This window comes from Bubalus bubalis, chromosome 15 (genome assembly GCF_019923935.1).
Source record: "Bubalus bubalis isolate 160015118507 breed Murrah chromosome 15, NDDB_SH_1, whole genome shotgun sequence".
Taxonomy (NCBI): domain Eukaryota; kingdom Metazoa; phylum Chordata; class Mammalia; order Artiodactyla; family Bovidae; genus Bubalus; species Bubalus bubalis.
In genome coordinates, this window is record NC_059171.1 from 67,082,946 (window position 1) to 67,105,767 (window position 22,822).

The 22,822-nt window shown below is 39.8% G+C and overlaps 2 protein-coding genes across 5 annotated transcripts in view; one reads left to right on the forward strand and one right to left on the reverse strand.

The window, feature by feature from the left end:
• The window catches only part of SQLE (squalene epoxidase), a 24,558-nt gene extending 9,709 nt beyond the window's left edge, over window positions 1-14,849 (forward strand). The window contains exons 3-11 of one of the 2 annotated variants that reach the window (XM_025265481.2): window positions 2,139-2,319; window positions 3,776-3,872; window positions 4,797-4,910; window positions 4,992-5,163; window positions 7,015-7,110; window positions 10,875-11,017; window positions 11,409-11,505; window positions 13,203-13,290; window positions 14,316-14,849. In XM_025265481.2, the coding sequence (XP_025121266.1) occupies window positions 2,139-2,319; window positions 3,776-3,872; window positions 4,797-4,910; window positions 4,992-5,163; window positions 7,015-7,110; window positions 10,875-11,017; window positions 11,409-11,505; window positions 13,203-13,290; window positions 14,316-14,508 (1,181 nt within the window). In that variant the 3' untranslated portion in view covers window positions 14,509-14,849. The remainder of the gene's footprint in view (window positions 1-2,138; window positions 2,320-3,775; window positions 3,873-4,796; window positions 4,911-4,991; window positions 5,164-7,014; window positions 7,111-10,874; window positions 11,018-11,408; window positions 11,506-13,202; window positions 13,291-14,315) is intronic. The other variant, XM_025265482.2, reaches the window with a different exon arrangement.
• A 3,725-nt stretch (window positions 14,850-18,574) lies between these two features.
• The window catches only part of WASHC5 (WASH complex subunit 5), a 55,025-nt gene continuing 50,777 nt past the window's right edge, over window positions 18,575-22,822 (reverse strand). Inside the window, exons 27-29 of one of the 3 annotated variants that reach the window (XM_006077311.4) lie at window positions 21,769-21,922; window positions 20,845-20,932; window positions 18,575-18,993 (exon numbers count right to left, since the gene is read on the reverse strand). In XM_006077311.4, coding sequence (XP_006077373.1) covers window positions 18,937-18,993; window positions 20,845-20,932; window positions 21,769-21,922 — 299 coding nt within the window. In that variant the 3' untranslated portion in view covers window positions 18,575-18,936. Of the gene's footprint in view, window positions 18,994-20,844; window positions 20,933-21,768; window positions 22,323-22,822 lie in introns of those variants that run through there. The other 2 variants (XM_025265480.3, XM_044928821.2) reach the window with 2 other exon arrangements.

Here is a 22,822-nt window from a genome sequence, read left to right on the forward strand (position 1 = left end):
CAGGGTCATGGCTGTAGTGGTGGGGGACTTGGTCACATTCTGGGAATATATTTGGAAGGAAGAGTCAGTAGGACCTGCTGCTGATGGATGAGATGGTGAGGGGTATGAGAAGGAAGAGTCGTGGTATTTAAAAAGGCTAGATGGCGTTGCCAAGAAGAGGTGCAGGATGACTCCTGGGGTACTCTAAGGTAGAGAGCAGGTCAGTGAGAGCAGGAGTCGAATAAGAGGGCTGAGACTGAGAAGGGGCAGACAGAGAGGAAAGGCAAGAGACAGCAGGGCCCCAGCCCCAGCAGAGAGGGTGGACCGCGAAGAAGGCAGGCCCCCGGCCTCTGCCCTTTCCCTGACCACCACCCTCCATGAGAGGGTTGCCAGAGACAGGTGGGACAGTACCCCGAGGCAGGGTTGTGTCACCTTTATCATTGTACATCAGGTGTGCATTTGATTGAGGTTCAGGATGCCATCTGCCTGACTGCCTGGTTAAGAAAGTGAAAGTGCCAAAGTCTATCATATTTGATTTCACCAATCAAATTGTGAGAGGCAGATGTTTCAAATCTTAAAGTAGACCTTATTTATATACTTTGTCTTAAGATAGCTAACCCAAGGAAAAATTTTACTATGCCACTACTGTATACTTTTTACATGTTCTGGTGTGTTCTAAATTGGCTAGTTTTAGCACTTAGAAGTTCTTGCAGAACTTTTAAGAAGGAAATGGAGAAGGAAATGGCAACCCACTCCAGTGTTCTTGCCTGGAGAATCCCAGGGACGGGGAAGCCTGGTGGGCTGCCGTCTATGGGATCGCACAGAGTCGGACACCACTGAAGCGACTTAGCAGTAGCAGCACTTAGAAGTTCTTGCATAATATGAGTTAAGAAAAATAAGTTTATTTCAGTAGCTGGACAAAACAAAAGTGGAAATACTAGATGGGTTTCAAACATGTAGGCTGGTAAAGATTGGCAGTTTGCCGAGATCCAAATTGAATACACTGCTAATTGGCAGCTTCTATGATACCTGTGTACTTTTCTCTGACTGAATTTTAGCTGGAATAATTTAGAAGCCAAACCAAAAAACTAACTAACTTGGCTCCTAGGTGGGATGTTTGACAAGTATTCATCCAGCTTGTCCCTGACTGGACTTTAAGTGTAACTAAAAAGCATATCAGAAAAAAGCTGATTTATTTTGATCTAGGCATAGATATGTGGTAAAATTGTTTATTATAAAGTTTTTCTTTCGTCAGAAATGAAATTATTTTAATAGACTTAATCCTCAATATTGTATTTTAATGTATTTAAATATATTTGCATTATGTGACTTTTAAAATACATGCTCAAGTCACCTTGCTCACAAACATTTCTAATACTGTTATCCATTCTTTAACATAATTTTAAGCCTGTTCATAGTATTTTCTCAGTTAATACTTTATAATGTACTTTACCTAATTTATATTCATATTTAGGTTATTTACAATTATTCTTTACATTTATTCTTTATTAGAGGTAACATGAATCTGTTTTTGTATATAGTTTCAAATAATTACTAAAAATGTGAATTGTATCTTTAGGATGAATATCTTAGATGGATTACAAGGCTAATACTGTTTCATTAAAAGGTGCTAACTTCTTGGTTCTTGATAGTTTTGCCGTACTTATTTTCTAAAATGTTACGAGTCTATGATATGACCAGTAATATATACAGTTTATCCATTTTATCATTATTTCACCAGCAACTTTGATAGATTTGGTGTCTTCTTGTTTCCGTTTTATTTCATTGATTTTTCTTTTTTTTTAAATCAAGTTTTGAACATTGTTTTCCTGACATGTTCAATGTTTCTCCGTAGTATGAATCATCTGTACATTTTCCCTGTTATTATTAGGGTCTGAATATTTTTCCTATGAATTTTAATGAATACATTTTATATGTATATATTTACCTTTTATGATATTACACATTTGCTAAGACAGTTGTCTTCCAGAAGCATTAAGGTTCTGAAATATTTCTGTTACCGTCCAGTCCTCCAAATGGCGTCATAGCTTTATGAACACAGAAACTCATTTTCCACGTCTGTATCCTCTTGGTGGTTAGTGTAACTCTGGGCATATAACAAAAAACTGACTTTTTAAAAAAACTGTATTGTTTTGCAGATACAGTGGAAGGTATTGATGCCCAGGTTGTAAATGGCTACATAATTCATGATCAGGAAAGCAAAACAGAGGTTCAGATTCCTTTCCCTCTGTCAGAGAACAATCACGTGCAGAGTGGAAGAGCTTTCCATCATGGAAGATTCATCATGCGTCTCCGGAAGGCAGCCATGGCAGAGCCCAAGTAAGGCTCAGCTTCCGATTTTGGTGTTAAACATGTTTAACTTGGCCTTTGTACAAATACTGTTTTATGCATTTTCATAAGTGTTTGGGTATAGGTTAGAGCATAGCTGCTGTACTAGAATAAACCATAAGTTAGAAGAATGTTAATTCTTCAGCCTTTGTTCAGAATATCATATAGATCGTTTGAATGATTAGAACTATTGAGAATTTTCCTATGATTCAATGTGTGATTTTTATGTGGTTCGAAATGAGAGGATGTAGTCATTGTAATTAAGTTCATATTTGGGAGTTGTGGGAGTTGGGGATATGTGCCCATTTGGGAGTTGGAGTTTGTGGTTATGGTGCTTTTTATTAAAAGTCAGGACAGAGGAGTTTAAAGAGAAAATCCCTGTTGCATTCATACTAAGGACCTGGACTGACAGGACTGGCTGGGTGTCCCTCTCTCTCTCTCTTTGAATTATAATTGATGTACAATAGTATGTAAATTACAGATGTACAGTGTAGTGATTGACAGTTTTAAAGGGCTTCTTTTAATTATTAGCTTATATTTACTTCTAGCCCTGTATACTATAATTGCGGTTTAAGTTTTAAACATGAGAATCTTCATGTCATCGACAAAGGCTTGAAAGTGAAAGTGCAAGTCACTCAATCGTGTCCAACTTTTTGCGACCTCATGGACTGTATAGCCAGAATACTGGAGTGGGTAGCCTTTCCCTTCTCCAGGGGATCTTCCCAACACAGGGATTGAACCCAGGTCTCCTGCATTGCAGGCGGATTCTTTACCAGCTGAGCCACAAGGGAAGCCCAAAAATACTGGAGTGGGTAGCCTATCCCTTCTCCAGCGGATCTGCCTGACGCAGGAATTGAACTGGGGTCTCCTGCATTGTAGGCGGATTCTTTACCAATTGAGCTATTGGGGAAGCCCTGATAAAGGCTTAAATGCTTAATGTTGGCTTAAATGTTGATAAAGCAAAAGGAGAAATGAATTGATTATTCTTAGAACTTGAAGAATTTGATATCTATGAAAGTAGAATATATTCATTTTAGAAAAATAGAAAAATACTTAAAAATATAGAGGAGATTGTAAAAATTATCCATGATATATTTGTTGTGTATATTCATCAACACAACAAAACTCTTGTGGGTGTGTAAAATTTTTCTGCGTGTATTTTATTTTTTAATGAATTGAGATAAAACCTCATGTTACTTTTTAAAATGCTTTTCTGAAAAGTCATTACATTAGTTACATATATTCCATCTTAAAAAATTAGAAAATTATAACCCCACCTAATTCTATAACCCATTGATGTTTTTGCTTTTTGTCATTCCAGCCCTTTTTCTATGTACATGTGTGTCCAGTTTAGGGTAAACTGGAGATAGGAGAAAGGAATTTTTCATTCCTTATTTAAATTTTTCTTCAGTTGTGCTACCATAGAATTTGTTTATTTATCTTTTAGTGCAAAGTTTATTGAGGGCACTGTGCTGCAGTTAATAGAAGAAGATGATGCTGTGATGGGAGTTCAGTACAAGGATAAAGAGACTGGAGACATCAAGGTGAGATGTAGCAGATATTAGCTTTTCCTGAGAGATTTTTATTTTCTTTTTCTCCCACTCCTTTAAGAAAAGTAGGCCCACAGATTTATTATTCATCAAATGGACTGAGATCTCTCCAAACTCTGCACTACATTGCAACATGTTGTTCTTTAGAGCACTGTAGCATGCTGTTCAAGTAACTTTGGAAACAAACTCCATGATGTTAACTGTATTAAAAACAAATGAGAAATGTACCCTAGTGGAGAGATAGAGGGGAACTGGAAGATGCAAAAAGGAAGGATTCAAGCATGAGAGAAATAATTATAATAAAACAAACTATTGTTGAAATAAGAAAGATAAAAACTAAGAGACTCTCTGGGGAAATAGCTGAATAAAATAGTTTCCAGTATTTGCTCATGTTGGTTTAGAACAGAGGAGAAAGTCAAAAGCCTATCTGTTGATTCTTACATAGGGTAGCTACCTCCTAGGAATTACACTCTAATGCAGGCGATTGCAAGGTAATATAAGTATATACATCCATGTGTACAAAAATTCTTCTGAGCCGTAGCCATTGATTGAAAGCACTATGTGGGGTTAAAAAATTCTAGAATGTGGCTAGTCCTTGGGATTTGTAATATGATTCAGTTTTCTATGGGCTGTGCTTGCTTGTCCCAGTTTCCCCCAGTGTCCATCGAAGTGACTTAATCCCAGGTGGTTTGGAATGGTAGGACTTTGGTGGAAGGTGATCTCAAGGGGAAGTGTCTCTAAAGATGGGTCATTCATTAACCTCAGCCCATGTGAGAGCTCCTTCATGAGAGCATTATCTCCAGGTACTCTGTAATGTCCCATAATGTGTTTAAATTTGTTTATGTACACTTTAAAAGAACAGGGTTTTCACTGTGTATTTCTCACCATTTAGCTGAGTGTTCTTTGTTTTTGTTGTAGGAACTCCATGCTCCATTGACTGTTGTTGCAGATGGACTTTTCTCCAAGTTCAGGAAAAACCTGATCTCCAATAAAGTTTCCATTTCTTCACATTTTGTTGGCTTCCTTATGGAGGTATTATAGAAATGCAATTGTAGAAGATAAAAGCAACCTGAAATTTGCAAGTTATTAAAAATATTTTATTTATTTTCCTAGAATGCACCGCAGTTTAAAGCAAATCATGCCGAACTTATTTTGGCTAACCCAAGTCCAGTTCTCATCTACCAAATTTCACCTAATGAAACTCGAGTACTTGTGGACGTCCGAGGAGACATGCCAAGGAATTTGAGAGAATACATGACTGAAAATATCTACCCACAGTTACCTGGTAAGAGTAGTATTTCACTGCATTGTAATCTAGTCTGTAAGTCAGTCTCACAAAAGACTCGCCATCTCCAATTCTCACTAAAGCTTTGTCTAAACTAGGCTGAAAGATGAGAATGGCAGCTGAAAAATTTCATCTAATCAGTCAGATACAGTGGAGCTGAATAAACTACTTAAACTAGCACATAAAAAAATCTCCACAGAAAATAAAGAAAATAGTTTCAATATATTTTTTCATAGTAGTAATAAAAATGTAGTTTTGTGAGTAATCATTAATAGTGGCATATATGGTATTTTTTAAGGTAGTCTGGATAGCAATCTAGATATCTGAATTCTTGAAATATCTCTTATACGTGATTTTTGTGGTTGGTTTTTGTAGAAATGATAGCTGCCATCTATTGATTGTCTACTATGTAAGAGGTGTTTTACAAACATAATTTAATCTACACAACCAAATGGTCCCCATTTAGCAGATGAGGAGACTAAGATTCAGAGAGGTTAATTAGCTTCTCCAAACATAAAGCGTTAGTAAGGGGCAGAGCCGAGGTTGGAAGCAGGTCTGTGTGCTCATACCTCCCTGCCCTGGGAACACAAGTGCTATGAGGGGTCTTAAAGATCCTTTAGTTTCGAGTTGAGTACAGAAAGGCTTCATGAGATTTAACGTCTTTGTTAAACCCTCACTAAAATTATTTTTTGAGAATGGGAAGATGTAAGAAAGACATGTCACAAAAATTATTAAGAATATTGATAAAATTGAAAGGAAAACTCTGCTCGGAAATTATGATTATAGTAATAGCAGATTATCCTGGATGTGAGTATATTTGTTTAAATATTCTGGGTTTCAAGTTAGTTTTTAAACTAAGGAACATTAATTTTTAAACTAAGCAAAAGCACCGTTTACTAACAGAATATCAATAGAAATTAAGGTACACATGGACCAATTTAGATTTTTAATAATGACATTTTCAGTACTTCAATACATTTTCACTCAGTTAAGCCATTTTGAAGCTTTCAGATGGAAAGAATTATGTGTATTTAGGAAGAGGATAATTAATAATGTGGTATTTTTAGCATCTTTTTCTTTTACTGTAGATTGTTTTTTTCTCCCAGTCCAAAGCATAGCTGGAGAAGACTGCCCTGTGATCAGGGAGAGAAACGTTTGCAGGTTTATGTTCATATTAGTTAGGTTATGGAAATTCTATTCATTGGAGGAAGAGAATAGTTTCAACACAGTCATTCTGCTCTTGTTTTCCCAGATTACAATGGGAATTGTAGGAAAAGCAAGTTCATTTTCTATAAAGTGGAAGCATGAAACTTTGAAATTGGGAAGTATCACAGAGATGAACTAATCTGTTTCATTCTAGGTGAAGACACTAAAGCTCCTCAAGAGATAGTACTGTCTGCATCTAACCCTTTGTTTTTTTTTTTACTGTACACATACCCTCCTGTTGTTTGTGAATTGGTGGTTATTTCATCTGTTCTTATAGAATATGGTGCTGACAATAAAATAGGTGTTAAATATATACCTGTTGGTAATCATTTGGAAGAAAGGTGGGTGGTTTTTCTCCTTGTCTTATCATCTCATCTGGATTTCTTCCTCTAGGTTTTTGTTCATACAGCTCTGTATCTATTTACATCAATTTTTGCTTAGATTCCTTAGCCATCTTTTAGCAGGAACAACTATCTGCTTAATGAACAGTTCATTAATAATTAGTTCTCGACTTTTCACAAGGGATATTTGTAACCACCATCACAGATGTGTAGTATGTATTTGTGTATGCTTGATAAGAAAATGTGATAATTTGAAATGGGAATGTTATACACCATTTATTTGGCGGGGCGGGCTTCGTTGCAGATCACCTGAAAGGACCATTCCTAGAAGCCTCTCAGAATTCACGTTTGAGATCAATGCCAGCAAGCTTCCTCCCTTCTTCACCAGTGAACAAACGAGGTATTATCTTATTGGACCAATTTTATAAAAGATATTCCAAGTATTCTAATTCAGTATTCCAAATGACATGTATGTGGTACAGTTTATAATGTGGTACAGAAAATCGATTATTGCAATTAGTGCATAGTAATTAGTTTTATGATATTTTTTATTTAGCATTGAGTATACATAGGTCACTGTTTGAGTTATTGAAAATGAAAGTTAATTAAATACAGTCCTTAATCTAGAGAAGGCAGTTTTCCAGTGAGAGATGTAAATAATTTCAGAACACTGCTGATAAATGCTGTAACGAAAGCCCACTCTTGGTACCCCAGATTCACTATGAAGGAGTGGAGTGTACAAGGCAGGGAGCGAGCCTGTGAACCAGGAAAGGTAATTAGGGGAGATGTTGCTCTGGAGACAAAGCTTGACAGTGAGATGAGGGACTTCTGAGTAGGCAGAACAACATCTGCAGACGCCAGGATGGCTGAGAAATGGTGGCACGTAAGTAGCTCCCCAGGCCCCTGGAGCGTAGGAGAGGTGGCAGAGTGGTAGAAAGGTAAGATAGTTAGCTTTAATCCTATAGACAGTGCAAAGTCATTGAAAAGTTCTTTTTTGTTTATAATATCTTTATTGAGAGATAATTCACAGATCACATAGTTCACCCATTTAGAGTGTACAGTTCATTGGTTTTTGGTATATTCATGGGTTGGTGGAACCATCACCACAATTTCAGAACGTTTTTATCATGCTGGAATGAAAGCATGTACCATTAGTAGTCACTGCTCATTTCCTCCTGAACCCCAGACCACCAGTAATTTACTTTCTGTCTCTATAGATTTGCCTGATCTGGACATTGCCTATAAACGTAATCTTACAATGTGGTCCTTTGTAACTGGCTTCTTTGAGGGTCATCCATGTTGTAACATGTATCAGTCTTGCATTTAGTTTTACGGCCCACTACTACTCTAGGCGTGGATATACTACATCTTGACTATTTATCAACTGATAGACATTTGGATTATTTCCACTTTTAGTTCATACCTGTGTATGAATTATTGTGTGGACTTTTATTTTCACTTTTCTTGGTTATATTCCTCGGAATAGAATTGCTGGGTCCTAACTGTCTCTAATGCTTTGAGCAACTGCCAAACTGTTTTCCAAAGTGGCTGATCCATCGTCCATTTCCATTAACGATATATGAGGGTTCCAATTTCTCCACATCTTCGACAACATTTATTAGTATCTGTCCTTTTGCCGTAGCCATCCTAGAAGGTGTAAAGTAACAATAAAAGCAGAAGGTAGAGAAAGGATTTCGGTAACATCTAGGATGTAGAATACATGAAACTCAGTGATTAATGGTAATAAGAGAGAGCGAGGTCTCTTGGTGGATTCCAGGTTTCAGGCTTAGGTACTTTGCCAGCTATTGGCTGACATTGGACTTAGGGAAGTGTGGGGAGATAATGAGTTCATTTTTGGACACAGTGATGTGACAGATGGGAGGTCATTTGAGTGGCCAAGTGGAGGCCCATTGAAAACAGGAGTGTGGGGCCTGGAGGAGAGGTGTGAAGGAGAGCTATTGATATACTGTGGTTCCCGAACATAAACAGCTGTTGTTTGCTATGGAGAGACATGCATCACAATGTGCCAGTCATAGAAATAAACTATAATACAAAGCAGAATGAAAGCCAGTGCCGAACTGATACAAAGAGCATGCTTTGGGAACATATCCCAGTTGGTGGAATTGGGAATGTTCCATGGAGGAGGAGGAATAAAAGCTGGTTATAGCTAGTGGTTTCTAGTGAAGGTATTACACTAATACATAAAAAAACGTGGATTGAAATTTACAAGCTATTTTTTCATAATTTAATATATGTGTATTCTATAATTATATAGTATATTGTGACATTACAGAAAAAAATGATCCATAATTCTGCCACCTTACCACTTTTATTATGATTGTTTTATTTCCCTAAGAGAGAAAATTAAATACATGCTTTGTTTAACTGTCCCTTTAAGTCATGGGTCATGAACCAGGCTGACAATGGGCGGGAATCTTAAGAGTCAGGACTGCAGTCAGGAGGTACTGTACCTCGAGTCAGATTGCAGAGCTTTCTGCTTCTGTGGTTTTGATTCAAGGGGCTGGTTCAATCAAGGTTTCTTCTAAATTAACTTCTTCTGATGTGTTTGGAATATCTGCATATTCCCTTAGAACCATATCAGTTCAGTTCAGTTCAGTCGCTCAGTCGTGTCCGACTCTTTGCGACCCCATGAATCGCAGCACACCAGGCCTCCCTGTCCATCACCAACTCCCGGAGTTCGCTCAGACTCACATCCATCGAGTCAGTGATGCCATCCAGCCATCTCATCCTCTGTCGTCCCCTTCTCCTCCTGTCCCCAATCCCTCCCAGCAACAGAGTCTTTTCCAATGAGTCAACTCTTCGCAGGAGGTGGCCAAAGTACTGGAGTTTCAGCTTTAGCATCATTCCTTCCAAAGAAATCCCAGGGCTGATCTCCTTCAGAATGGACTGGTTGGATCTCCTTGCAGTCCAAGGGACTCTCAAGAGTCTTCTCCAACACCACAGTTCAAAAGCATCAATTCTTCGGCGCTCAGCCTTCTTCACAGTCCAACTCTCACATCCATACAGGACCACAGGAAAAACCATAGCCTTGACTAGATGGACCTTTGTTGGCAAAGTAATGTCTCTGCTTTTCAATATGCTATCTAGATTGGTCATAACTTTCCTTCCAAGGAGTAAGCGTCTTTTAATTTCATGGCTGCAGTCACCATCTGCAGTGATTTTGGAGCCCAAAAAAATAAAGTCAGCCACTGTTTCCCCATCTATTTCCCATGAAGTGATGGGACCGGATGCCATGATCTTCTTTTTCTGAATGTTGATCTTTAAGCCAACTTTTTCACTCTCCACTTTCACTTTCATCAAGAGGCTTTTGAGTTCCTCTTCACTTTCTGCCATAAGGGTGGTGTCATCTGCATATCTGAGGTTATTGATATTTCTCCTGGCAATCTTGATTCCAGCCTGTGCTTCTTCCAGTCCAGTATTTCTCATGATGTACTCGGCATAGAAGTTAAATAAGCAGGGTGACAATATACAGCCTTGACGAACTCCTTTTCCTATTTGGAACCAGTCTATTGTTCCATGTCCAGTTCTAACTGTTGCTTCCTGACCTGCATACAGATTTCTCAAGAGGCAGGTCAGGTGGTCTGGTATTCCCATCTCTTTCAGAATTTTCCACAGTTTATTGTGATCCACACAGTCAAAGGCTATAGATCTCTATAATATGCAGGCAGCAAGTATTACTGTGAAATGCCAACAATCTTGATTTTTATCCCTTGTAAAAGACTTGCTTTTTATGCATAATGCCTTTTGTCTTTTTTTTTTTTTTTTCATGAAAGAGGGCTTACACATATTTTTGACATTGTGTGACTGAACCTTAGATTCACATGTGAGTTTTTTGAAAGCAGGGATCACGTTCCTGTCTTCACTGTATCCCTAGCATCTGGCACATATTAGTTACCCAATAAATAGTAATTGAATCAACTCTTGAATTTTTTGCCTGAGTACATTTTAGTTGTGGTTTAGTATTTTAATTGGTTTGGTATTTAGTATTTTAGTGTTCTAATTTACTAGCTGACATTCATAATGTTTATAAATTATTAACAGAGTAGGGTTTTTTTGGCAGGGGGGAGGGGCTTGTTTTTTGTTTTCTTTGGATCTTAAAGGATGCTTCAAGATGACATCATGATCTAAGTTCTCTTTTTACAGGTGTTCTTCTTTTGGGAGATGCATATAATATGAGGCATCCTCTTACTGGTGGAGGAATGACTGTTGTTTTTAATGATATAAAACTGTGGAGAAAATTGCTGAAGGGTATCCCTGACCTTTATGATGATGCCGCTGTTTTCCAGGTAAGATATTCTTTGACAAAAATATCTCAAAATATATTTCTTTCTGGGGCCTAAGATGAATGGGGCTTTGCAGATAAGATCTGTACTTGGGAGCATGGTCCTTAGTAGTGATTCTTAAACAGTCTTGTTCAGGATTAAGAACGTGACTTACAACTTGTGAATCTTCTAGAATTTTTGGTTTGGAGGTTACATGGGCCACTTAGCCTCAGAGATGTAACTCGTTCCTCTGGAGTTGTTTTTTTTTTTTTGATGGGAGTGTAAATGTTGAACAAGACATAATTTCTAGTAGATAGTCCTCAGGGTATCAGTTTAGGGGATTATAAATATAAGTTTGTGCTTTTTTTTTTTTTTAAACCCTTACCATATAATAGGTGATCTTTCTCTTTTTTAGGCCAAAAAATCATTTTATTGGGCAAGAAAAAAGTCTCATTCCTTTGTTGTGAATGTCCTTGCTCAGGCTCTTTATGAATTATTTTCTGCCACAGATGGTAAGTGCAGCTATTTTTGAATGACTTTTACTAAATTATAGATTTTTAGCACAAAAAGGGAACTGAATTACAAAAAATTAGTAATTAGGCCAGAAATAGAAATGTTTCCTGAGTTTGCCAACTTCCAAGTCAATAAGTCCTTTTTAACTCCATCCTTGAGCACAATTTTGGCTAATCACCATGTATCCACCACCGTGTGTGTGAAACCGTCCCTCCTTAGACAACCTTAGTACCAGTACCTCAGTCATGTGCCATTATTCATTCCTCTGGTCCACATCACATCACGCATTCCCCAAATGCAGAAGATTGTGATGGAAGATCTTTCTGACCCTGAATTAAAGGGCAAGGTAGTGTTAATCCTTTTTCTTCCCAGACAGTAGTTTCAATTTCTTTTCGAAACAGTATTTTGTAAAATGAAAATGAGCTTCGTGTCAAACCTAGATTTTTGTCTCCTATTAAAATGCACAAGCAGAAGGTACCCACCTTTTACTCATGTGAAACATTCCCACTTTACTACTATAAGCCTTTGTTTCTGTTTCCGTATGGTAGAGGCTGATGGTCAGTCTAACATGAAGAAAAACATGACTTAGCAGAAACAGGGCTAGAGACGGAGGAAAAGTCACCCATGCCACTTCCCAGCCGTGGCCATGTAATGTACACATTAGTGAGCTGTGGGCTAGTGAAACGAGACCTTAAGTCCCAATACAAAATACAAAGTCTTTTTTTTTTTTAAAGAACATAATTCTAATCCCATTACCTCTGGTATTTGTAATATAAGAAAGCTATTTCTGTGGCCTGGCTGGGGTGCTAGTGTTCCTTGCTTTGGTGATCTGATTACCAAGGATGACACAGTACAGATACTTCGTGCAGCCCCTCTAACCGTCATTCTTGCTAAAAGAAAAGACAACGTGTTGTGATTTGCCAAGCAAATCTCTTGCTAGTTGAGCATGAAAGTTACAGTGGCTGGTTGAGCAAGAAGAGAACTAAATTTGGAGTTTTTCTAAGCTCTTCTTTCTAAGCTTTTCTCAGCTCTCGAGTTTCTTAGAATTTGAATCTACCCACAAAACAACAGAACTGTGAGATACTGAAGGAGGAATAGGCTTTATTGGAGTAAAAGTTTACCTGTTGTAATCTTTTTTATCTGTTGTAAAGAATAATCGAGGTATACTTGAAGAACGTTAATTCTATACTATTAAAAAACGGTTATTGATTATATTATGTTGTGAGTTTAATGAATTATTTTGAAAAGTATAATAAAATTGTACAGATATAAGGCATTATTATTCACTTGATAATTTAGTGTTCAGAAATATGCCCCAGGCATCTTAGAGACCGTGATTCTGGTTTCTAGAATTGTGTTTTTGTAAGAAAAGAATGTACAAAATATTTGGCATCACTTAAATGAATTTACAACACAATCAAGGAGATAGCTTTTAAATAACTCGTAACTTTCAAGGCCTACATGTTTAGTAATTATTTACTAGCAGAAAAAAGCTTATTCATTTGTGAATTACTATGTAGTCTTCACTATGAAATTTAAAAGAAATCTTGGGTGGCTAAAATGCTAACACTAGATTTTTAAGAAATCTGTGAGGTGTAATAAATGTTACATATTCATTTTTTTCTGACATATCATTAGCATCCCACGTAAATGTATGAGTATTTTGATTGAGAGTAATTTTAAACTTTTATTTTAGATTCCCTACATCAACTGAGAAAAGCCTGTTTTTTTTATTTCAAACTTGGTGGAAAATGTGTTGCAGGTCCGGTTGGGCTGCTTTCCGTGTAAGTTGCTCTGATGACACAGAAGAAACAGATACTCCAGATTTTCTTAGGACTGTTTGGTTTATGCTGTGCTGCTTAATTGCTCAGTCATGTCCAGCTCTTTGCAACCCCATGGACTGTAGCCCACCAGGCTCCTTTGTCCATGGGGATCCTCCAGGCAAGCATACTGGAGTGAGTTGCCATTTCCTTCTCCAGGGGATCTTCCTGACCCAGGGAGCAAACCTGCGTATCTTATGTCTCCTGGAGTGGCAGGCAGGTTCTTTACCACTAGTGCCACCTGGGAAGTTTGATTTATGAATCACTGCTGATTGCTCTACCTGCTGCATGTCATCATTTTATTATTGATTAGTATCCCAATCAAAATGTTCCCAGAGAAATGAAAAAAGGCAGTATTCAATCCTGCGTTTTAGTTCTGGGCAACAGTGTTGATCCTGAGTTGGTGAGTAGATGAGGCTAAAACCCTTGATGAAATTTAAGAGCAGCTTGCTTTTATGCCTGTGGGCTTATAGCCCTGACCTGATACATGGGAACCACGAATAATAGAGAAGTTTATATTTAACATTGAATTTTATTGAAGTGTGTAACTCATGAAACTCAGCCCTGACGGTGCAGACACATGTAGAATTACTCTTAGAAAGTCTGCAAAGTGCGATTCCTTATGGCTTTTCTCCTTTGTCCACTTTCTGAGTGTCAACACTGTTACCTTTTGAAAAATCTAGACTCCATAGGCCAGGCTACTTCAGGCTGAGATCTCAAGATTAATGAAAGAAAGCAGCTCAGGACGTACAATTCATATAAACTAAGAGAAGTGACTGGCTTCTCTGACAGGAGTAAAGTCTAAGTAGTTTCTTGTAGGAAAAAATTATGTAATTTGTCCCTTGACCAGCAGATACAAGCTTGTAAAGTCCCCTAAAATGTTGAGTGTATATTTACCTTTATAGATGATACACAATTGGAATCTCTTTATCAGTCAGTTTTAATTTTGGGGTCTCACTTATATGTATATGTATTTTTTCCCATTACAGATTATCTCCCAATCCTCTGGTTTTAATTGGACACTTCTTTGGCGTCGCAGTCTATGCCACCTATTTTTGCTTTAAATCGGAACCTTGGATTACAAAACCCCGAGCCATTTTCAGTAGCGGTGCTGTATTGTACAGAGCGTGTTCTGTAATATTTCCTCTCATTTACTCAGAAATGAAGTACTTAGTTCATTAAGCTTAAAGGGGAACCATTTGTGAATGAATACTGGGAACTCGCCAAGTCTGCAGTGACTTGGAAGAGAGTGTATATAGCACAGTACTCCTCCTGCTTCTAAAGTGGGAATTCTTGGACCAAGATTGGGATTAATTTGTTTTTGAAGTTATTTTGTATATAAACATACATGTAAATATATACTTTAGTTTGCAATTTCAAATGAAGGGTAAAATAAGATAGATATTTAAAAGAAATGATTGTTACCATAAATTAGTGCTAACATTGAGGAGCTGCGGTTTGTCTTTTGAAATCAGTATTTGGGATGAGTCACTGTGGGACATGCAAATAAAATGAAGAATGAACTCTCATGTCTTTTTTTTTTTTTGGCCACACCCTGAGGCATGTGGTATCTTAATTCCCTGACCAGGGATCCAACCTGAGCCCCCTCCCTCCATTGGAAACACAGAGTCTTAACCACTGAACCACCAGGGGAGTCCTCTTTTTGTCTGTTGCTGTGGGCTTCTTTATATAACTTCATGAAAAAGAAAACCAAAGTGGAATGGGAAAATGCAGAGGGAAGCCTTTTCTGTTAAATAGCTCTTGATGTTGGGGAAGTTGCCTTAATATATCTGGACCTTATTTTCATGTATCCCTCTATCTCCCCTCACTTATCCAATTGGATAAGGTTCTGAGTTCCTGGAAAGAAAATGTCACATTCATATAAAAAGGGAATCAAGGGCTTTATATAAATTTCACTGTGTAACATTAATAAGCCAGGGTAGGCTTATTTCAAGGAACAGCGAACAGGGCTGTACACTGGAGTGTATGCCAGACTGTATATTGGATGGTACACTGGACATACATGAGTGTATACTGGACTCAACACTGGGCTGTACACTGGGTTGTACATTGGCCTGTACACTGGATGTACACGAGTGTATATTGGACTGTACCCTGGAGTATATACTAGACTGTACACTGGGCTGTACACTGGATGTATATGACTATTGGACTGTACACTGGAGTGTATACTAGACTGTACACTGAACATACACAAGTGTATACTAGACCATACACTGGACTGTACATTGGGCTGTACACTGGACGTACACAAGTGTATACTGGACTGTACGCAGGACATACATGAGTGTATACTGGATTGTACATGATGTACAAGAGTGGTCACTGAACTGTACATGGATTGTACATGGGATGTACACCCGAGAGTACCCTCAACTGTACACAGGATGGGTGGCACACAGGTTGTGCCCAGGATGGTAGACTGTACTGAATACTGGGAGGTACCCTTGGACTGTACACTAGGTATGTCCAGATGCGTCCCACTGTGTCCCAGATGTGCTTCAGCTGTGCATGTGGACAGTACACCAGATGTATCCAGCTGTGTTCCAGATGTGTACTGTACACTATACACTGGACATAGACTGGTGTATATTAGACTATATACTGGATATACACTGGACTGTAAACTGGATTATAAAGAAACTAAAACAAGTACCAGCATGATGTTTTCTGGTACATCATGGGTACACATCCTTTAAACATACATATGCAAAATGCCAAGCTCTAATGATTTTGGGATTTAGTTTCTTTTTTTTAAATATACATTTAATTGGAGGCTAATTACTTAATATTGTATTGGTTCTGCTATACATCAACATGAATCTGCCTTCTGACTTTTCCTTGAGGTCCAGGTAGACAATATCAGTCTGTTTCCAATTTCAAGATGCCAAAAAAATTCAAAGGTTAACTTGCTATCATTTTATTACAATCAAAAAGTAACTAATTCTAAATTATATAATGTATGGTTCAAAACCCAAACACCTCACAACTGAACTTGGTATAGATGTACATTTTCTACGCATAACTAATATTTTCCAAGGAGAGAATTTAAACAGTTGTAAAGAAGTTCTCATACAAGTAACAATACTTTTGAATCCCTTGTGTTTCTATCAATTTTCCAAAACATGGCCCCAAACTAAAGCCATTGGGAAACAGATGATGTCAAAACTAGTTAACAATGAAGAGATACTTTCTGTTCATCTGAAAAAAGAAACAGTGAGTGAACAAATAAGCACTTGCAGTATCTGGCATAATGCCTTAAACTCGGTCGGACTTGACTGATGCTGTTGTTCAGCGACTCAGTTGTGTCAGACTCTTTGTGACCCCACGGACAGCTGCACGCCAGGCTTCTCTGTCCTTCACTATCTCCCAGAGTTTGCTTTACTGAGTTTACACTATGTTGGAAGAGGTTATGTACATTCAGAAGAGTATCATGAGACTTAAGTAAACCCCCAAATACCATTAAGGTAAATTGTTTCCCTTAAAAGAGCAGTAAAAGAGAACAGGAAATATTAAGTGAGTACTGCAGATTCTAATGATCAGGGCTACAATGACTTTTAAAACTTTTATAATTAACATTTCTTTTTCACCTTTTATAAGTTGCAATTTTCTCAGTTGAGGAAAATTTTCACTTTGCCTTGTTTTAGCACAGTGTATGTGGGCTCATTGCTTGGTTTTGTACAATTCCCCTCTTACTAATCCTATACTTCTATTTTCTGGTTAAAAATACACTTTCTTAGAACTGGCCTTTTTATTATCAGCTTTCTTTCTTTGGGGGGAGTTTTTCATGAAGAACTAAAAATCTCACTTCATGTGGTTACTGTGATTAAAATGAAAACCAGCAAGGGGCGTCCCAGGGGGCTCAGGGGTAAAGAACCCTCTGGCAAGTGCTGGAGACACGAGAGATGTGGTTCAACCCCTCGGTCGGGAAGATCCCCAGAGTAGGAAGTGGCAACCCACACTCCAGGATTTTTGCTCAGAAAATTTCGTGGACAGAGGAGCCTGGCGGGCTGTACAGTCCATGGGGTCGCAGAGGTGGACACGACGAAGACACACATACACAAGGTGGTTTTGAGAAGGGGACACAGGATGGCCGTGGACTGGCTGAGCTCCCGTGTGCCAGCCTCGTGGGTGGGACGCCTAGACTCCTTACACGCCGGGCAACAGTTCACCTTCAAGACTCCTCCCTGGGCTCTCACCAGGTTGGGTTGATGAAGCTCCTACTTCCCTTGGCCAACTGCTGCTGCTGCTGCTGCTGAGTCGCTTCAGTCGTGTCCGACTCTGTGCGATCCCATGGACTGCAGCCTACCAGGCTCCCCCGTCCCTGGGATTTTCCAGGCAAGAACACTGGAGTGGGTTGCCATTGCCTTCTCCACCTCGGCCGACTAGATGCTTTTCAAAAATCCTTTCTACTATGATGGCGAAATACAGTGTGTCATTTTTTTCTCTTCAGTATCTTAGGATTTGAGACTTTCTGACTGAAGAAATAACTTACCATAAATTCAAAAAACTGAAGGGAACAGAGGAAATCATTAGCCCTGATTTTACAGATGATGCCAATAGGCTGTCTTGCGACAAAGTTTAACTAGTGGTGGAGTCGGGACTCAAACTCTACCTCCTGACTGCAAGTTAATGCTGCTTTTTCTGCACTTGCTAAATGACCGATAAGCTCCACATTTCAGATTTTTTTTGTTTTGCTTGTTCCTCTCCTCTCCAGAGGACAGAGCTAATTACATGGTCAGAGTTAAAACGCCTTCCTTACTCTTAGCCAAACTACCACAAGAGGGTGGCCGCTCCCCTCTCAGGGTAATTTTCATATAGAAGTCATTTAGGATTTTGGAGGAGTTAAAAGGTAATAATGGCTGTTATAAAAATAAGGGAGGGGGGGCTGTTGTGGGGACTTGGGGTGGGGTTCCTCAGGGGTTGTTGAGGAAGGAGCAGCTGAAGTTGGGGAGTCCTACAGAAGGGAAGCAGGGAACCCCTGAGGTATCTGGGGTTAGAAGAGGACACTGAGCCTCAGACCTGAGTAAACTGCCGTGGTCCGCAGCCCGTGGATGGTGTGACCTCTACACCTGGTTCCAGTCTTGCTGTTACCATGTGCCCGCCAGCCTGTCCCAGACGTGACCATGGACACAAGAGCGGACCTACCAGGCTCCTTTCTTACCTTCCAGGCAAGGTTTTTTGCTGGGTGAATATGTTGTGTTTGAAAAACAGGCAGAAAAATGACTTCGGGTACTGGCAATACTATTTTACTGAAAATCTGGAGTTGCACAAATAGTTCTTTAGAACATAAAACTAAGTGGATTTATACATAGCAATTATAGTCAGCATTTATAAGAGGCAGTACAAAAATGTGTTCTGCTTCTACATGATATAAATTGTACATAATACCATGATTTAAACAATATTAATTATATTAACTCGTTCAGTGGATACATCTTACTCAGAATGTCTGATGTTTCCCATAAGAAAGGGAAAAAATGCAGTTCTCCGAGCAGGTGGGTTTCTTTTCATTTCCAAGTTCATTTTAGTGATGGTGGGAAGATTTAAGGATAATCCTTTCATTGAAGAAGCAGAAGTCAAAAAAAGTTACAGGACTGTTCTGAACTCATCAAAAATGAAATTAGGCACATGTGCTTCAGCAACCTAAAAAAAACGAAAGAGTTAACCGTGTCATAGTGTAAGAAGACCAAATTCAGCAGTAGTCCCTGGTAATCTGTCCTAGACAAAAATAACATGGAGTGGCGTAGTTTTAAAATGAAAATAAAATGCAGAGTAACATGAATATATTAACATGATACCTATTACATGCTATTATATTGGTATGGTATAAAAAAATTTAAAATTTTCCATATGAAAATTAAACAGAGGAAGACATCCTTTGAACCACTAATTGAAACCACCGTCTTTTTCTGGCATTTCTACCACTGATGTTTAACTTCTTGGCACTGCTGACATCTGAAGGGGTGCAGTACAGCCCCTTCCCCAGCCCTCCACTGCCCGACCCCTAGACGAGAAGGCCCCCTGGCCCCTAAAGGCACTTGGACCTACAAAATGCACATGCCTCTGGGAAGGACTAAGACTGGGCTCAGGCCATCTCATAATTAACTAAGACCACCTAGGAAGAACAGGACATCTAGTGCTGGAAATTGGTAGTCTTTAAAAGCAATGTTTAATTTTTTTCTGACTATAAAGTTCAGTTCAGTTCAGTCTCTCCGTCCTGTCCGACTCTTTGTGACCCCATGGACTGCAGCATGCCAGGCCTCCCTGTCCATCACCAACTGCCGGAGTTTACTCAAACTCATGTCCATTGAGTCGGTGATGCCATCCAGCCATCTCATCCTCTGTCATCTCCTTCTCCTCCCGCCTTCAATCTTTCCCAGCATCAGGGTCTTTTCAAACAAGTCAGTTATTCGCATCATGTGGCCAAAATATTGGAGTTTCAGCTTCAGCTGAAACTTCAGCTTCAGTCCTTCCAATAAATATTCATGAGTATTTCCTTTAGGATGGACCGGTTGGATCTCCTTGCAGTCCAGGGGACTCTCAAGAGTCTCCTCCAACACCACAGTTCAAAAGCATCAATTCTTCAGTGCTGAGCTTTCTTTATAGCCCAACTCTCACATCCATACATGACTACTGGAAAAACCATAGCTTTGACTAGACAGACCTTTGTATCACTTGCTAATTCGAGGAAAATTAGAAAATGGAGAGGAGTATATAAAGGAACAATATTTGATCTTAATTCCCTAAAGAAAACTAAAAGTGATAATTGTTTTGTATCAAATTCTTGCAATTTATACACACACATACACTTAAAACACTTACACTTAAAACGAGGATCACATAATCTTGTGTCCTTTACCTCTGCTAAATTTTATGTTCTGAACATCCTTACACAGGTATCTTGGTGAACTTTTGTCATTTTTGGGAACATGGTTGTACAACACTTCAACCATGAAGGGAACTTAGCCAAATGGGCTGCAGGAACTGGGTTATTGTGGAGATGAAGAAACAAACCACACAATCATTCGCTACCCTGGCCTCTTAAGGAATTCTCTCCTGGAGTGCCCATCTTAACTCCTGATCAGGGTGACCTGAAGACTGGAGGAGGGCATGGCAGAGGGTGAGAAGATGAGGAGGGAAGTTGTGTTCAAATCATGCCTTCTCGCAAAGCACTGAACATTCAGAAGAGGGAGGAACATCTCCGAGCCGAACCCTGGGGCAGAGCAGGGTGAGGGGCTCAGAGATGTCCACAGGGAATGAGCTTCTGGACTTCATTCCTCATGAGTCCAGGGCCTTTCTTTAAACCATCTTCCTACAAAAAGGGCATTTTTTTTTTTTTTTTTTTGGCCGCACTGTGTGGCATGGGGAATCTTAGTCTCCCAACCAAGGATGGAACCCATGGCTCCTCCTGTGATAGAAGTGTGGAGTCTTAACCACTGGTTCTCCAGGGAGGTCCCAAAGAGGCATCAATAGTGTTTTTTATCTATTGCTTACCCTCCGGGGTAGCTTTGTGTACCGAACATAATCCTCCAGAAACAGAAGGGCGCCCACAACATCGGCAGGCATTTCTGGTATCTTCTGGCTGCAACACAGAACAGTCTGGATCAATGAACTGCTTTTGTACGTAGACCCTTAGTCAAAATAGTGAAAGACTGAAAAAAATGACAGATGACTAAATGAAGCCAAAGAAGAGACACATCTACAGAATCTCCTCTTGATTATTACATTGAGCCATATCTTGCTGGCTGATCTTCAGCACACAGCCTGGAGGAGGGAATCGAAACTTCTCTGAATGGTCTACATGGGTCTTTACGACGTGGCCCCTGCTGACCCTTTAGGGTAACAGAGAAGGAGACTCAGGACCCAGCATCCCATGCAAATACATAACTTGTTCTATCCCAGAAAAGCCGCATTTGGGGTGGAGGAGAGGAAAAAGTAAAGGTTTACAAGCTTTGTATCAGGTAGGAGCTTCCGTGTCTCATTTGTTTGATTTCACACCAGGACCTCGGGCTGTGCTGACAGTGGGGTGGCTCCCTGACTCCCACTGAAGGGTGGAGCCGTCCCTGGGTAAGTGGCCCGGGGGAGGACATGGGCTCACTGTGGTCTGGGTACAGCACCCACGATGGCAGGGGGGCAGGCATCTACTTTCTTCCCCGTGGGGCTCGCTCATGGTGCTCATGACTCATTCACAGTGGGTGCTCCCAGGGCACTCCCAGTGACTCCTCAGCGGTGTGACTAAGGATGGGCACGCCTTTAATTGCCCAAACAGGAGATGTGCCCGAACCTGCTGTACAGAGCAGGGTGAGCAGCCGATTCCCGGCTCTACTAGGGGGATAATAAGGGGAGGAGTCTGGCGTGTGCAGTTTCCAGCCCATTCTGGAACACTGATTCCACTTTTTCCTGATTGGCCTTCTGTACCTTACGCACTGCTCCACTGTGGAGCGGATAAACTGGCCGATCAGTGCCAGGAACTGTTCCGTGTACCGGGAATGAAACTGCTTCAGCAGGGTGAGGAGCCCCAGCACCAGGGGCGGCCAGTCCACGGGGTCGGCGGGCTTTCGGCAGACCATTCCTGCGAGGACCGACAGACCACAGATTACACCACCGAGGGACGTGCTGGCCTTTCGCAGCATTCATTCAGGATGAATGTTCATGAATGTCAAGATGCTGGGGCCCACGTGATCTCTGGCAGAGGATTATCTGGAGGGAATGACAATCCAGGACTACATTTCGAATTGGATCCAGGATTGGTGGAGGCTTCTAGTGGTCTGAAGGATTCAACACCCTAAAATGGGTACTAATTTTTATAATTACCATCATTGTTTCTTTAGGATTTTGTAATTAATGGATGCAATGGTAGAAAGTATTATAGAGAGTAGCGCTTAAACATATACATTACCATATGTAAAACAGATAGCTGATGGGAAGCTGCTGTATAATACAGGGAGCTCAACGTGGTACTTTGTGATAACCTGGTGGGGTGGGGAGAAGGTTCAATCAAGAGGGAGGGTCATATGTATACTTAGGGCTGATTCATGTTGTTGTATGTCGGAAGTCAACACAACATTGTAAAGCAGTTATCCTCCAATTAAAAAGTAAAATAGAGATGGATAAAAAGTTACACAAGAAAAGAATGTGCAGAAGTCAGGACAGGAGAGGAAGGAACTATGCCAAGTGAGTGAGTGCCAAAGCTGGCCTTGTCACTAAGGACTTCTGTCCCAATATGGAGACCTTGACCCACCTGAATGGCTGCTTGGGGAACAGGAGACAGAGCACAGTGTTGGGAAAAAACCCCCACAAAGTTGGAAACTTTCATTGCCAGATTTCAAGACTTAGCATAAAGTTACAGTAATCAAGACAGTACTGGCATAAGGACAGGTAAACAGATCAATGGAACGGACAAGGAAATACAGAAATAGTCATACCCTTAAAGGAGCAATTGGACTTCCATGGATATTCACACTATTTAATG